This window comes from Copadichromis virginalis, linkage group LG18, assembly GCF_057382275.1.
Source record: "Copadichromis virginalis isolate Kocher_CV1m ecotype Utaka linkage group LG18, C_Virginalis_male_GT1.1, whole genome shotgun sequence".
Lineage (NCBI taxonomy): Eukaryota > Metazoa > Chordata > Actinopteri > Cichliformes > Cichlidae > Copadichromis > Copadichromis virginalis.
Genome location: NC_140635.1, coordinates 3,194,402 through 3,211,248, shown reverse-complemented (window position 1 = coordinate 3,211,248; position 16,847 = coordinate 3,194,402). Strand labels below are relative to the sequence as shown.

The window sequence follows — 16,847 nt, the reverse complement described above, 5'->3', positions numbered from 1 at the left end:
CAGTTCCTCTAACGTCCACTAGAGGCTGCTTTTAAAGGTGAGTCACTGCCCATAGACTTCTATTTAAAAATGAGCAACTTTACAGCAGAAATTAACAATTAACAATGAACAAAATTAACATTCAACCCGATGCAAACAATATTTTTGGTCTTCTCTCCTCATATCAACAGTACAGAGGCCGTATTTGTTTACAACTCACCTACCTTTTAAGCTAGCGGAGGTGTAGCATCTCGGCTAAACAGAGTGGCTGAAGTGGACGTGTGCGCCATGTCTGTGCTGGAGGTGCAACAGAACTTTATCTCTTGATGTTCATTGCTGAACAGTGAACCCTGAATACGTCTGTGTGGCAGCTGATAAAAGTGAAAGTTCAGTTTATCAGGATCTCCGTTAGCTATAGCGGTGCAGCAGCTGGTCTTCCCGGGGTCCACGGAACAATCTATTGTCTCGCTGGCTCATACTGCTGGGAAATGATTAATGTTTATGTAAGGTTTTGTGTCTAAAATGCGCGCAGTTCTAACTGTAGAAATGAAAACTTTGATAAAACCCTGGCAGCACTAGTATGGAAGCCAGGAGAAACCTGATGGCTAAACTAACTAAACTTGAGCTGTGAGGTCTAGCACCATCATTCTGAAGCCAAAAATGTCGTAATGATTGTTGACACTGGTCGTCTTTTGTCTGTGACAGCCCAAAGTCACACAGCATTCCCAGTTTATGGATTTTAACACCGTAGAGGACGACCTGTTCTCCTGCTGGCCTGCATCTGTTTTATTTTATATGACTGTATTTAATCTGCTTAGAAGACTCGGGCAGACTAGAGTCCTTTATGCCCCCCCCCAGTGGAGTTCATAAAACTTTATTATTGTTTCCTGACACTTTTTTCTTTTTTCACTCACTGATGTGTCCTTGTTGAGTTAATTACAAACTGTTTGCCTGATTATAAATGCTTTATGCTTCTCAGGGCGCTCTTGAAAAGATGTCTTCAGTCTCAACGAGATGACCTGATTAATAGATTGTTGAGAAGGAAGGGACCCAAAGTGGAGACAGAACAAATCACTCTGTTCAATCATTCTGTTACAGTGTCACATATTTAAATGTAGTGTTTTACCGTACAGCTGGCTGAATAGGGTACAGAGACATTGTAGAAACCCTGTAAATAAAAAAAGTGCAAAGTATCAGTCCTGACTTTAAGCCAAAATAAAAGCTAATTGGGTGAGTTAGACCTGTGCAGGTGTAAACAAACGTTTTCTGTATCAGGTTGGGAGTCAATGGGCCCGAGTCATCGCTGGAGACAGCTTCTAGTGGACATTAGAGGAACTGCAGCTGTAGTCAGGTTTCATTATTCAGCCCTGGATGTTGGTCTCTCGGTCATAATTAGAGCTCTGACTTGATCAAACTGTGTGTGGACGCTGTATGAATAAAGGTTTAATAACAAAGGAAAGAAAAAGCAACAAGGTTTCACAAGAACTTTATTTATAGAAAAATGAAATAAAGTGAACAAAGGCAGCTGTTTTTCATCGTGTGGCTGATTATTGTAAAAATGGAAGCTGAGCTGTAATCAAACGTGAAAAAAGAAAAGCAAGAAGTGAATCCAAATATAATCTACTGCATTAAACTCTCTCAGCAAGCATAAGTAGTAAGATACACAGGAAGTGTATTTTCAAAATAAGGCACAGCACTAATGTATCACGGCAGCCCTATGAAAGCAAAGCCTCTAAAGAGTATCTGATGACTGAAACGTGGAAAACTTTAAATCCTGTGATCCTGATGGAGGCGGCGACCTCAGTAATCACTGCAGGAGAATAAACTCAGCGTGCTCACTGAACTTCAAAAGAACCTATGAATATCAAGCAGCAAAAAATAAAACATTCATACGCCAAAATCTCTCACAAACCTTTGAAGCCACCAACACCAGAGCTCAGACCGCCTCAAATCCACCACATTCAATTTCAGACAGTAATTACAGTCTGGCTAATGTCACTGCTAGAAGGGGCTGCGCCGCTCTCGACTCCATGCAAACTTTTTATTAGTTTTAGCACCAGATCCTGCATCTGCTCCTCTATTAAACCTAAAGCTGCACCTAGAAAATATTTAATGAAACGCGTTTGACGGCTTTAATCAAACTTTATTTAAATTCTCTTGGACATCCCAAAGTTTCTGATGTTGTTTCAGGAGAAAAACAACCATAAAGATGTCCGTTTGGGGAGTTTGGGGGGGTTTCGTGGAATGATGCAGCCAAAGAAAACACGGGTTACTCGGTTTAAATATTTAACCTGCTGTAAACAAAGATGTAAAACAACATGTATCTTTAACCGGTTCACGCTGAGCAGCCTGGCGCAGATTTAAAGGTATTTTCTGTAAAAAATTTAATGAAAACTTTAACCACAAGGTGGCAGTGTTCCAGCTCTAAATACTGCACCGATGTTACAGTTTCTCTCCATGTTTGACATTCTTAACACTTCCTGTGTTCTTCTGCATGTTAAGTTGACACTTTACTAAATTTTAAACGGTTTTAAACCATCTTTAAATGATTTAAGCTCCTTTCTGAAAAATGTTTTATTAAATATGACTTCAAACAGAGCCCATAAAGTAATCTGGAAGTTTAGTGAGGTCACAAACCCCTGAAACTGAGGGCTTACTTATAGAGGAGGCGCCCCCTGCTGGTCAGAGAATCCAGGTTTATTCTGCATTGGCTTCAGGACAGCGTTGTCCATCCTTTATGTACAGTCTCTAGACAAATAGTTCCTAAAATTGGATATGTCACTTCCTGCTTGGCACCACGTCTCATAAACACTTTCAAAAACCTTCTCAGTGGCTTCTGTGAGGTCATTGGTTTATTTAAAGTTAAAGCGCTGGCTGATGTCGCCTCCAACTCTACAGGGTTACCTTTGCACACTGAAACCAGCCTGACATCGACTCTGTGTTGGTGTCTTTTCCCAACAGGCTTCTCAGAGACCAGCTGAGGCCAGTTTTACCTCTCCTGTGTAAATATATATATATATGTATACTGTATATGAGCATCCTGATAAAAAAATCTCAAACTTTTGTTGTATTTCTCTAAGTTCTCATCAACATCTGACGTCTTTCGTTTCCGTTGTGCAATCAAACCTCGACCTCATCTGCACCTTTCACACTTTATGGACCTTTGATTTAAAGAAACCTGAATTTGTCTCCGTGCATCAGCTGATTTAAATATCTAGCGAACCTTTTAAATAACCAGTTGATATTCTGATGAATTCTCTGGTGTCAGTACCAACTTCTTCCTTTAAACAGTCAGACAAATAAAATGTCCTCCAATGATGTCGACCAATCACAGACCTTCTCTTTGATGTGTCCTACTTTGGGCCTTCTACTTCCTGTGATCTTCCTCTGCTATCCGGGTGGCACCAGCTTCCTCCACAGGCCCCTCCCTCTTGCTCTCCAGTGCGACCTTGGTGTAGGTGACCCCCTCTTCCGGCTTGCTCTCCTTCCCTTGGAGCTCGGCCTCGGCGCCCTCCTGGCCCTCGGCGCCCTCCTGGCCCTCGGCGACAACTCTCTCCTTCTTCAGCTTGATGCGGAAGGCCTCCTTGCTTGGAGCTTTCTTGGCGATGTTCTCTTTGAGCCGCTCGCCAGACTGCTTCAGCCGCTCGCCAGCCTGGTGCATCTTCTCCCTCCGCTCGGGTGGCATCACCTTCTCGCCCAGGTGGTGGAACTTGGTGCCCAGGTTATCTTTGGTTTTGCTCATGTTCTCCTTTGAGAAGGCGGCCTTCAGTGTTTCCGTGCTCTTCATGACCGACTTCTTGAGTCGAGCAGCTCGCGAGGGGTCGGCTTCTTCCAGACTCAGGTACTCCTCGTCAGAGGAGAGGTCGGCGGGGACGTCGTAAGAGTCCGGCTCCATATCCAGCCCCTCCAGGCCGGGTCCTTTAGGGGACTTGGTGACGGCCACTGACGGGACCTCTGTCTCACCCTGCAGATTAAATGAAAGTTAATTAAATATTAGAGATTTATTATCGAATGTTTTTATTATTCCTGTTTTTAATGATTCTGTGTTACTGTCCCATCTGCTGAGTGTAAAAGAGATTTTAATCTCAATTAGAGATGCACAGAGTTCATTTCTTTTGTTTCCGCTTCCATGTTAAAGACAGAAAACTTAGATTTTGGCTTCAGATTGAGACACGTTGGTGGTTACAGTTTTTAACAGAGCTTAAATGTGTTTGTTCAGCCCTGAAAACATCACATGGAAATAACTTATTTTCTTGAGACTGATTTTATGAGAAACAACCCAACAGGACCCGTAATGTTGATTTTCTGCTTTTGTTTCCAGTTTAGTTGAAGTCAGGCTAAAACACTTCTTATTTCTGTCCTGGATGAATAGAGGTGAAACACATATCCAGTTAAAGCATCTGAGTCTGTGGAGGACAGACATCCATCTCAAATGTGCTTTAAAGATCTGGAGTTTGATTTTTATCCGTCTAAAGTGCTCATTAATCTTAAATATGCTTGACTCCTTACACTTTTGCAGCAGAAGTCATCATTCATTAGCAAAGCGCCTCGTCTATCTCGGGATAAACACACGCAGTTGAAACTGATATCCATCTGTCTCTTCTATCCACTGAGGATAAATTACTCTGCTGCTGGTAAAGCTGAAGGGAGCTCGCACAGAAAACTCGATATTCCTCTGAGATACTCTGTGAGACTCAACCTACAAGCTCTGAAAACACCGGCAGCGTCATAAGATCCAGTTTTTCTATTTTTGCACATGGCGAGTAACCAAGGAAGCGGCTGGCAGGAACGACACCTGGAACACAGAAATACTAACTGCACCACCCGGTGAAGTCGGAATTCTGGTCCCTGTTGGACTGAACTGTTATCACAGCTGATTCGAACAACTTCTCATCTCATTCTGTCAGATTAGCATCTCGCATGTGAACAGTGGCCGCAGTATACCGTCCACCAAGAGACAGTCGTGTTTTACAGCTCGTCCACGTCAGGAGACGAGGGGCGGTGGTGGCATACGCCCACGAGACACCGATCCCAGTCTGGACCTTTGAGTATTACGCTCTCTGTTCAACTTGATGATCACGGCAAAATGTGTAGCAGACATGTGGACATGCACGCAGAAGATGCACTACCAGCAGGGGGCGATAGTGTATTTAAAGCCCAGAAGTTGGTAGCAAAAAAAACTCATATGAAGTACACTGCAGGGTCCTTAATCGCCAAAGATTAAGCTAAGTGGCTAACATGTACATATAAGTTAATATGTTAATAATATGTGTTTAAACACTTTCCTGTGATTATTTTCATGGTGGCTTGAAATAAAATGTCCCTCTGCTGTTACTGCAGCGTCTGCATGATGCACCGACGTGTCCGTGTCACGCTTTGCCATCATATCAGGCTGATCTGTTACTTTAGCTTTCACTCACTGAAAGATTTGCTAAAAACTTCTCGCCTCAATTCAGGCGCTAAAAATATCTCAGCTAGTTTTAGGTGCCAAAAACTGCTTGGCTAGCTCTGGGCACAAAAACAGATTGTTTAAATTCAGGTGCTAAAAACCGTAAAGAGGCTTGATTTGTTACTAGTTTGCTAATGCTAACTAACTTATTGTATTTTCGGACAGTAGAAGGAGAATTTGGTGAGTAAAATAAATGAGAAAAGGAGGAATTAAATGTCTCACATTCAAAGTTTAGTGCCCTCCTTAGTGCATGATGGAAACCTGTGTCCATGTGCTCGGGTTTTACAGCGACCAAGAGTTTTAATTGTTTTCGCGTCTTTACTCTTTCAAATGGCCGACACAACGGAGCAGCCGCTGGAGGAAGCTCGTCGCAGGCCTGCTCCACCTGCTGCGCCCTACAGGTGACTTTGGATGTGAAAGCCAATTAATCCTAATTAAGCCGTGGCCACCTGAGACGATGACACTCATTAATCAGGGCGGAGTCGTCAGAGCGTATCCACACGCTGTGAATGACACAATAATTACACCGGCAGGGAATGTGGGTCGAAGTATGTATTAATAACCTCGCCAGTAAAGGAGGAAGAAGAAACGGAGAGAAACCATCAGAGCTTTTAATTATGTTAACACACTCAGCCACACTCGAATCCCAACCTTTATGCGTTTAAATCATGAACGGGGTCTACCGCGTGCAGCAGCAGGGGCCAGGGGTCAGCCTCTAGTGAGCGTTAAAAAGAAACACAAAGCCACTTCCAAGAATCACGCGAACAAATTAAAGAACGACAAGAAAATCACAGCAGAGAGACGCAAAGGACAACAGAAACACGCAAAACAGGTAAAAAGAAACACGGAGAAGCACGAAGAGTCCAAAAGTGTCTGCAGAGAGGCACAAGGTGATTACAAGTGACCACAAAGAAACACAAAACAACCAAAAAGACACAAAAAACCCTCAAGGAGAAGCACAAAACAACTATAGACACATAATAAAAGAACACAATGACACCAACACAAACAAAGTAAAAGCACAAAATTACACAAAAACGTCTTAAAAGTCAAATTAAATTACTTCAACATGACGACTGGATGGAAAATAAACACAAAGAAACACATAAATAAAATAAAGAAAGTATTGATGATCACTATGAGGCCCGTCGTGGTTAACAAAGCTGCACAGTGAAGCTGTGAGTACGTGTTCAAATCTCAGCCGTATTTGTGGCGTTTGAAGAGCTTCCTGCTGCGGCGCCTCCTGTTAGCAGGGTGACCTCCTTTAATCGTGTTTGTTCACTCCTCATCGTCTCCCTGCAGAAACATCACAAACTAAAAGCCATCAGCTGCTCTAAAATTACACATTGTCCTCTGATGTCCGCCGCGCGCACCACAGCGGCCCTGAGAGTAAACCGGCGGCCATTTATCTTTTTCTTATTACTGCCCACCGTCCGCCCGTCATCATTCAGCCGCCGGCAGGCGACGAGCGTCTCTAACAAAGCGCTCGCTGCTTCCTGGTTAAACGGCCGCAGCCGAAGCTCTATATTAGGAGACGAAGGGAGGCCTCAGAATAATGACAGCACATCGGTCATGTGGAAACTCAACACTGCAACTGTCTGCAGAGGCACCGCCCGGGACCAGGCTGAGCTACAGCTGGGCTCGCTGTGAAGAAGGACAGCAGTATCTCATGTACTGTAGCTGGGAACACGCACAACACAGCAGATATGAATCATCGTCCATATGCGCACACGGCCTGGGGCGCGGTCATCGAGTGGAGAACTGCTGTATGATGTCATGTTGTTTTTTGGAGCCAGAAATGTAGTTAAGTGCTAAGTTAGCCGCTAATGTTAGCCAGCTTGGTTCAGTCTACATTCATAGACTGTATAAGTTCATCACACAGACACAGATAACTGCTAATTAACGCAAAGTAACAACATCAACACAGTTTTTACTGCAAAGCGGCCGCATTACCCCATATGGAAAAGAAATAGAAAAACTTATAAAAGACTTGTATGAGCTTTAGCTTGCTTCATATAGTGAATCATATCAGGCTTATATGATTTACTCATGAAAGTGGCCACTTTCTCATTACTTTCATATATTGTTTTTAGGAAGTGTCCAAAACATACAAGTTTCATTTATACAACTTTTCAAGGGATCTTATATGTGTTTTCACTCTTGTATGCTTTTCATACAAGTTTCACACAAGACAGATACAAACTTTATAAGATTTATATATATCTTTTCCATATGGGTCTGGTCAGAACACTGCATTAAAAATGCTCCAACAGCAAACCAGAGATTGAATAGAAAGTGAAAACAAGCAGACAGCTAGCAGCTACAGCAACCTGTAACTGCGTCTACTGACACAGTCGGTGGGAAAAGGTCAGTCAAAAAGACACCACCCAAAATAATCCATCCATTCACTTCTGCTTATCCTTTTTCAGGGTCGACCCCAAATAATGCAAATGTTAAGTCTCAATACAACTTAAATAGGTGTGGTACAAACTAAAAAACTAAAAACTAAAATCAGCCCCTCTGTAGTTTTTATAACAGAGGAAAAAAGCAAAAGAAATATATGCAAAAGGATACAAAATTAATTTTTAAAAATTACGGAAAAAATTACAAAATTAAAGCACATGACCGCAAAGACACGCAAAACAGTTATACATGCAAAACATACAAGACAAACTACTTTTAAAAAACCCACAAAACACACCAAAGTCATGCAAAGCTGCTTGAAAACATTAAAAAAACATAAAAGTATCTAAAAAGAAAGAGTTTAAATGATCACAGAAACATGCAAAATGTCCACCTATGTCACAAAAAGACCACAAAACTGCACAAAAATGTTAACAAAGATACAAAAAACTACATGAAAACGACTTCAAGCAGAGGTTAAACAAACAACTACAGACACAAACTGTTTTTTTTTGTTATTTCCAGAGTAAAAGTTCTTCTGAAACGACCTCAAAGAGATAAACAGGTCCAAATGTTTCCACAGTTTAATCGTGCACAGCATTTTCTTAAATACTGTAACCATGGCAACCCAATGCTGCTCAGATTTGCAGCAGCGCAGAGATGTGACCTGGACACCTGGAGGACTCTGACTTTCTCGCTCTGCAAGACCGTAAACTGTGTCTGCTCACAAACTCCCGTCAAACACAAGCAGGCCGAAGACGCGTTCAGCGGTTCGAACTGTGAAATGTGACGGCGCAGGCGAGAAGAACAAAACCCACCAAACAAAGTTGAGTGGAGCCCATAACCCTCCGCCCTCCCGTCTCTTTTTTAATGCAGACTCATCTCACAGGATTTTTTATCTTCTGTTATCCTTCATCTCTTTGGCTGCTTTTTAGCAGCCGGTCAGGTTGATTGACGTCTCGTTTCTCGCCACATCCTGACCGCTGTGATAAGCTGACATATCAGAGCCTGACTCTGGCTGACAGCAGTTTATGGCCTGTCCCTGCCGGCAAAGAGGGAGAACGCTGTGATCCCAGAATAGGCCCCTCTGTCACGGATCCACAGCAGCTGTTAGCAGCACACACAGAGCTCCGGTTACTATTCTGAAGTCTGAAGACATTATTGAGGACAGCAGGACCTGCAACTCACTGCTCAACTTATCTCTGCAGAGCTGCATGGAAAAGAGAGCAGGGCAGCTCCCACAGCTTCCCACTGGAAATGTGTGAAGGCTGCTTTTTGATTACAGGCCCAAAATATTTTCTTTATCAGCGTTGTAATGGACTCATTTCACTGTGATCTGATGTCAGTCACGTCTATAACTCTGCAAAACTCATACAGTGAATCTGACAAGAAAATTAATCTAATAAAAATCTGTAGCACTGGCATAAAACACTAAAAAAGCACAAACACTCCAGTTTCAACCAGTGAGAACGAGCTCTGCAGCCAACTGTCTTTGAAGTCAACCCAGTTTAAGACTTTAACTGTCTTCAACAGTTAAATGCAGACTTTGGCTTTTAGTTGTCTTTGTACAGAAATAACCAGGCTAAAGGTTTCAAGTCTCTGTGCTAACCCAGGATAAACACGCCGTCACTACAGGCCGAATAAATAGGTCCAACTCTGAATGATCGATGACGCGCCGCGCTCTGACTGAAGTACTCTTAAAACAAACTAGAACATAGAAATACCAGCAGCGTTTGGAGGATCAGTGAGCCGGTTAGTTGACACACAGTGATGTGCTACCTGGAGCTATAGCTAGGCCAACGTGAACACAGTCAGTGGCTACATCCATGTTTGACACTATCTGTGTTTGGCACTTTAAATCTTATAGCTTATGATCCTGTTAAATGGACAGATGAGAGTAAATAGCACAAACTAAAGCTTTAAAATACACGACACGTACATTTGCATCCCAAATATAATGGAGTAGAAGAAGAAAGCATCATGACACAGAAACACAATATTGTAAGATTAAAAGTACTGTAGTCTAATGTTATACATCTCAAGTTTTCAGGCCCCTCTTCAGGAGACAGACACTATCTCTATTTTAAGGCCTGCTGAGGCCTCAGTTTTAGGCTTCAAACTTTCCTTTTTGCTAAAGCATATAGTTAGGGCTGGATCAGGTGACCCTGAATCCTCCCTTAGTTATGCTGCAACAGGTGTAGGCTGCTGGGGGATTCCCATGATGCACTGGGTGTTTCTTCTTCACCCACTATGTATTAACAAACCTCTGCATTGAATCATATCTGTTATTAACCTCTGTCTCTCTTCCACAGCATGTCTTTATCCTGTCTTCCTTCTCTCACCCCAACCAGTCACAGCAGATGGCCCCGCCCCTCCCTGAGCCTGGTTCTGTTGGAGGTTTCTTCCTGTTAAAAGGGAGTTTTTCCTTCCCACTGTCGCCAAAGTGCTTGCTCATAGGGGGTCATATGATTGTTGGGTTTTTCTCTGTATGTATTATTGTAGGGTCTAGCTCACAATATAAAGCACCTTGAGGCGACTGTATAAATAAAGCTGAATCATCAGTAGGTGACGTGTACGAGTCTGTGATCTACATCTGCGATCCTTTTAACGAGGACTAAACACAAGACTGTAAGTTCATGCTGCTGATTGTTAGCACCATCACTAAACAAACAGTCGATCACTCCAGTCTAAATGTTCCTGATTGAGATTTAAAATCCGACACAGCTGTCATCTGACAAAAGCTGAACTTATAAGGCCCGCAGCTACGAACACCGAGTCTTTGATCACCGTTATAAATCTTTCAGTTCACAGAAATGTTTTTTTATTTTCTGTCCATCATCCGACCAGCTCCTTCAGCAGAAAATCCCACCACACTGCGGCTCCCAGCTGCCGTCTCTTCACGACTGTTTCACAGCATTCGGACTCACTCTGTGCCCTTAGAGAGAATATCATGTCTCCTTGGAAGTGACGCTCATAGTTTAGCTTTAATTTTCCAGCCGTTCAGGGAAGACTCGACAGGAGCTTTTATTCTTGTAAATGTTGCTGTGCTTTCTAAATTAAAGAGTTCAGTCGAGTGTTTCTTATTAAAACTTTGAAGTGAATCCACCTGATCTGATTAAGGTCGCCCACACTTTGGCTGAAAGTGCGCCCTCTCAACATAATGAGGATGCTTTTCTATTAATTGCCAATGTTTTGGAGTCGAGGGTTCTTATGAGTTTGAACTTAATCCGCCCTTCATTTCCTCACATCGACGCTTGCGCCTCTCACTGCGTCCACCGCTTAATGAACCGAGTCAGAGTTCATCCAGTTAAGATCTCGCTGCTTGGCACAGACTTGGTCTACTTCATTTCTGATGCTTAATCATTCTCCAGTTGCTCGTAAACAAAAATTTGGATGTAGCTCAGAGATCTTCTCTGGGGACTAAATTCAGATTTTATCTGCTTTTTTAACTCATTCCACCGTTTAACTAATGTTCTTTAGCAGCTCCGCAGCACCGAAGGACAAAAGAGTCATTTTACACCAAATTTAAGGGTTGAGCTTTGGCCTCTTTTTTCCACGTGGAATAATGAGATGCAGTCCTAATAAAGCACATTAGGTCTCAGTCATGCAGGTCTAGAGACCGTCAGCGAGTCCACTGTCAATCACTGGACACTGGAAAAGAAAAGGGGAATTCCCAGTTCCAGAGTTGTTGCTGTGGTGGTTATTCTGGTCTCTTTTGCTTTTTGTTGCTTAACTATCCTCTTAAAGTCTGATAAACCCTGAAATTACTCAATTCAGCAATTAGCCAGCCCGTGCCAGTTATTTGCTGGTCATTTGATTAAGCTTGCTCTAATAAGAAGAGAGTTAGTGGCTCCCAAATGTTCAAGATTTCTCTGCTTATTGCCTCTCAAGACGTGACATCATTCAGAAAATTCAACAACTTTTGTGAGAAATTCTAGAAAATAGACTCTTCTGATTTCCCGCGCTGGAAATTTATTTATTTTCCTTGATTAACTAAATCTGTTTAAGTCCTGATGAGGTCATCGTCAGAGAGACTTTGTGCTTCTGCACAACTATCTAACTGGTACTGGTACCAGTTAGATAGTTTTAGTACCAACATCTTCCAATCAGACGTTGTCAGGCTGAAATGTGACACTTAAAACTCCAAACATGATTGTTTCTACTTTTCTATTCAGCTTCTAATGTGAAAATTTAAAAATATTCTGATTGGCTGGGTCATGAATCCTCTTCTATAAATTAGTTTATTGGATTACTGAGTGAAGACTGTTGACTTTGCTGTTATTTAGCTGCAGTTGTTCAGCTTCCCTTTAATATATTTTTGGTTTCTTTTGGTTTTCATTGATTAATTGTGTCCATTTAAGTCTTCAAAGATGTCAGTGTGGCACAATAATAAGTCTTTCTAAGAGAGAATCTATCTAAACCCTGCAGTTAAGCCATTAACCCACAGGCTCACTGTGGTGTGTTCAATGGGAAGAATTCATAAAGTCAACGTTTAAACATCCGACTCTGAGAAACTCTGCTGACCTGGTAGATGACGACTCTGAACTTGTTGCGGGTGAGCAGCTCATCCTGCGTGGACTCCACCTTCTTGACTCGGACGTTTTGCTTCTCCACGCGTGTCCGGACCTCCTTGACGTTGGCGCTGACTTTGCGGGTTTTCTGCAGGAGCTTCTCCACAGTGCCGCTGGTGTCGGTGTGGTCCTTTGCCAGCTTCAGGACGTCCCCCTGGATGGTCTTGATGTTGTTCTCCAGATCCTGCTGACGCTCCTCCATGCGCTGCTGGGAGGACTGGACGTTATCGATGATGCTGGCCACGCGCTCCAGCAAAGACAGGATGGTCAGGGCGCTGATGGGGTTCCCGGCCTCATCCTCCATCCCGGCGATCTCCAGCTTCTCCTGGATGCCTGCGCTGTGGTACTTGAGCTGATCCATTATCAGGACTCCTGAGATTCAAACTTAAGTTGTAAGAAAAGTTGTGGTTGTGCAGAACGGAACCAGGATCGTTGGGGTTACCGTCAGGGAGACCAGGGCAGCAGCACCGAGCACTTTGACCCAAACTCCGGTCTGGGGACGGGAGAGAGGAGCAAACTCCACCTACTCCTTTTTAAAAAGGCTTCGGATCCAAAGGGAGCCTGATTCAGTCCTCATCGGGATGTGGGCCAGGTGATAAACTTAGAGGGGAGCAGCAGTGCTCACACGAAACCCCCCTGCAGCTAAAAATAAAAACTCTTTGTAAGGCGACACGCTGACATTTTGGGAAATGCAAAGCAGGAGATGATGGAAATTCCCATTCAAGTCCCACTTTTCGATGCCAGCCCCACACAAGACTGATTCATAATTTTCCGTCAGTTTCACACGTTACACGCCAGCAGCTGTGAAACATGTACATCAGCAGCAGCTTAGGAGTCACTCTGCAGGCCTGCAGGGGCAGATGCAGCGAAGTCCCAGTTGTCTGGTGTGATTACACAGCGCGGGAATGTTTAGGGGATTAAACACTGCAGCTCTGCCCTTTTTGCTTTCCCAGGACGACAGAGTCCAAACATTGACTGAGATTCAGATCTGAGGCTCTTTATAGAGATGACTGACAGTTCCAGAGCGTGAGGAGGAGTATCAGAGCGACACTATTTTAATACCTGGTCCTCTGAAGCGGCACCGCACAGAGGGGTTTATTTAGTCTGCACTGTTCAGTGTGCAGCACACGTGTGTTAATATGTTGTATTTAGTGCTCGTTGCTTCACAGTCTGACAGCATGAAACCGAACGCGCAGGCTACACTTCATCCTTCAATGACGTGCTGAAAAATGGGTGTTATGAATTAATACACCTGCGCTTAAAGCTCCTTCATCATGTACCAGCAAACTGAAAACAGTCTCACAGCAGTCTGTGAAATACTCACAAAATGTAATCTATTGATTTGTGTTCCTGAACACCAATTTTACATTTTGTAGAAAAAAAACATGTTTGTTTGTTTGTTTTTTTTACAGTCCAGACTTTCTATTGATTCACATGTCAGAACAGGAAGTGGAATTTTTCCAGACGTAACCTCTGAGGTCTAACTCATTGTAGGTAATAACCCTCACCTAATACTATACTTTGGACAAAAGCAAAACTGACCTTTCGGAAATGAAATTTTTATATCAGGTAGAATTAATGTTATCCTCATTCCCAGATTGTCAAAATTTGGACAAATGAGGGCTTAACATTAAAAAAATCTGTATGTAGGAGCGTGATGTGACACTCATGCTTCTGCATAAAGTAGTAGGCATGTCCCCGCTCTGAAACTCTATACTGTAAGTTGACGGGCACCTCCCTAGAAATGTGACCGATGCAGCCCACAAAGACCACGATTGGCCCCTTCAGTACTAACAGTATTAACCCCCTGTGCATTTCCTGCTATCTCTTATTTTGCTGTTAGTTTTTTAAATGGAACGAAAGAGAATTTACGAACTCATGCTTTCATGTCAAGCTTGCACTTGACTCCTTTTATGAACCAAAACTACTTACTACAGACGTACACAGACATTAGCTAAATGCAGCCTGTCTGTGGGAAGGAAAAAACCAGCATGAGTAAAGACTGGACGTCTTATGAGTCGCTGTTAATTATGAATAGCTTTTCTCAGTCATTAGCACAAATTTAAAGAGGACATAAAAGGATTTTATAAATAATTACTATTGTTGGAATTTATTCTGTGAAAAACTGGGATTTAAATTGATTACTTGTTAAATTATAATTGATTTTCGTGTAATAGAAACTTTCTGGCTCAGTGACCACATCACAGGCTTGGTTAGTTGGACAGCATTACCAGAAGAAGACGAGGCTGGCAGGCATTTCAACAACATACCGAGACTCCTTATATATACTTTCCAGTCGAGCAGGAGGAGAGAAAGAGTTAGCTCGGAGGAACTGGGTATTCAGAGGGGTTGGGCAGCATCACCTGGTGCAGGTGTGGACAGTGCACGGAAATGCCGATCAGCTGTCAGGGTACTGGTGTGGATCACATGCTTGTTTCCCCATGACCGACATTTACCAGATGTTCTGCTGCTGATGTTGGAAATGGACATGCATCAGCAGCAGGTACGCTAACAATAACTAATGATAGCTTGTTAGCATCTAAAATGTGACAAAATGATGTCTGAAACATGAAACTTTATCATTTAAGTATGTCACTAATTCTGAGTTGCCACATACACTATCACTGTTTGGTTAATAAAACGTTCTTTGACCTGCTAGTTTGCTAACTAGCAGTAGTTCTGAGGTATGGCTGAGATATGGCACAAAAAGCATAAAATTATAGCTGTTCTACAAAAACTAGCCTTGACTTATTTATGGCTTGTTTGACCCTGTGGTTAAACGAGGCTAACTGCACAGACAGTCTAACCTAAAGTGCTCCTACAAACCCTAGCATTGTGGCTAGCTATCACTTTTGTGCAGCTAGACAATAATGAGGAATCACTCGCTGCTTAAGTGGTAAAGAGAGCAGATGGACTGTGTCTCCTTGGTTTTTACCTCTATTAAATTAATTGCTGCAGCGATGACTATGGCCAAGTCCTGGAATATCGACATCTATATAGTTATCTGGATATTTGCTGAGATCTCTGCCCTGTAGCCTGCCACATCTGTCCCAGATGTGAAGTATACTTTAGCTTCAAATCAAAACTTTGTGTTATTTCCATTCAGTCACTGCTTTAAGTGATGTATACATCAAATGAAACCAGTAGAATTTGATCAGCACAGAATACCATATTATTACCTTTGTTGTCATCCTTGTGTCTGATTGGTACACAGTGTTAACCAGCAGTGTTTGACAAATTTTGCAGCAAATCTAATCTGATCATTTATCTGAAGCCCTGTCATAGCTGGCGAATGACTTCAGTGCTGCATTTGTCCTGAACTCACTGTTATACTGTACACAGGGTAAAGTAGGTTCATTTAATATTTATATGGATTTTGGTTTGTTTAGAAACAGCTCTCATATAAATCAGTTTAATTACACAACAACAAACATTTATAAAGTTACTGTTTTCTTTCTTCTAATTCGCTGTAAGTCCAGTTCAATAAAGACCAAACATATTAAATCAGCAGTTGCTCGCTCTGCCTTTATTTAAGCATTTCCTATGTTACATAACTACAGTCCATCCTTGTTTATGGAGAATAAACTACCTCTGGAGGCTGTTGAATGAGTGAAGGTTTGATCCTGGTAGGTTTTCTTTTCACTGGCTGATAGTTTGGAGCTGACTGACTGCTGAGTCTGGTCGACTGAAATCAGCAGCTGCTGCTGTCCCTGAATACCCCCCAACCCACCCAGCTCTGCTTCTGCACCCACCACCTCCAGTCTGCATCTCTATATTTACCCGGGGTGGCGTGCCTGAGGCCCCGCCACTGACAGAAATGTATGACACCTATAATGTGGCGGGTTTATTTTCATATGGCGAGCAGTGACCTCTGACATCTGCACACCAGGAGAATTCGGTTGGACAGTCGACGCTCCTGTGAGGGGGGGTGCAGCGATAGTGGGAGCTGAAAGTACGACTTTCATATCCAACATCTGTGTTTTCAAACCACAAACTCCCACATCAGGGCTGATGCACGTAAACACTGTAACCACGCTCTGTCATTTGAACACTATTATACTGAGATACGCACGACTCTGGCAGCTCCACTTAATGACTAATTAAATCTGATAGGTGAGTACAAAATACCGTGAGCCAAGTTCATTTTCATGTGCTGCAGCCTGGTGGTCGTGCCAGATGATGCTGCACAGATATTAGAAAGTAAAGTCATCCCACAGTCCAGCTTTTACCGCCATTACTGTCTTTGTATCAGGAGAATATGAGGAAGATCCTGAAAAACTTTTTTTGTAGACTCAGCTTCTTCACACCTGGCTCATGCTTTCATCTGTCTCCTGACCCTAATCATTTTGACATTTATCAAATTATGAATTTATTCTAAGGGCAGAGTTACCTATTTTTTCAAAGTATTAAAATACCCGTGTGTGTGTGTGTGTGTGTGTGGATAG

The 16,847-nt window shown here is 42.7% G+C and overlaps 1 protein-coding gene across 1 annotated transcript; it reads right to left on the bottom strand.

Annotated features, from left to right (window-relative positions):
- Positions 1 to 1,449: 1,449 nt before the first annotated feature.
- cavin4a (caveolae associated protein 4a) lies at positions 1,450 to 12,967 on the bottom strand. Its single transcript, XM_085440140.1, has 2 exons — positions 12,356 to 12,967; positions 1,450 to 3,943 (listed from the first exon to the last, which is right to left on the bottom strand). Exons 1-2 carry the CDS (start codon positions 12,761 to 12,763, stop codon positions 3,347 to 3,349), a joined length of 1,005 nt encoding a protein of 334 aa, XP_085296266.1. The 5' UTR covers positions 12,764 to 12,967; the 3' UTR covers positions 1,450 to 3,346.
- Between the last annotated feature and the right edge of the window lie 3,880 nt (positions 12,968 to 16,847).

Bases quoted from the DNA above. Each gene is read 5' to 3' on its own strand.
- cavin4a (XM_085440140.1), bottom strand. From the start codon at position 12,763: ATGGATCAGCTCAAGTACCACAGCGCAGGCATCCAGGAGAAGCTGGAG. The intron at 3,944-12,355 runs GTCAGCAGAGTT...TTTAATCTGCAG, and splicing joins TCAGAGTCGTCATCTACCAG to GGTGAGACAGAGGTCCCGTC.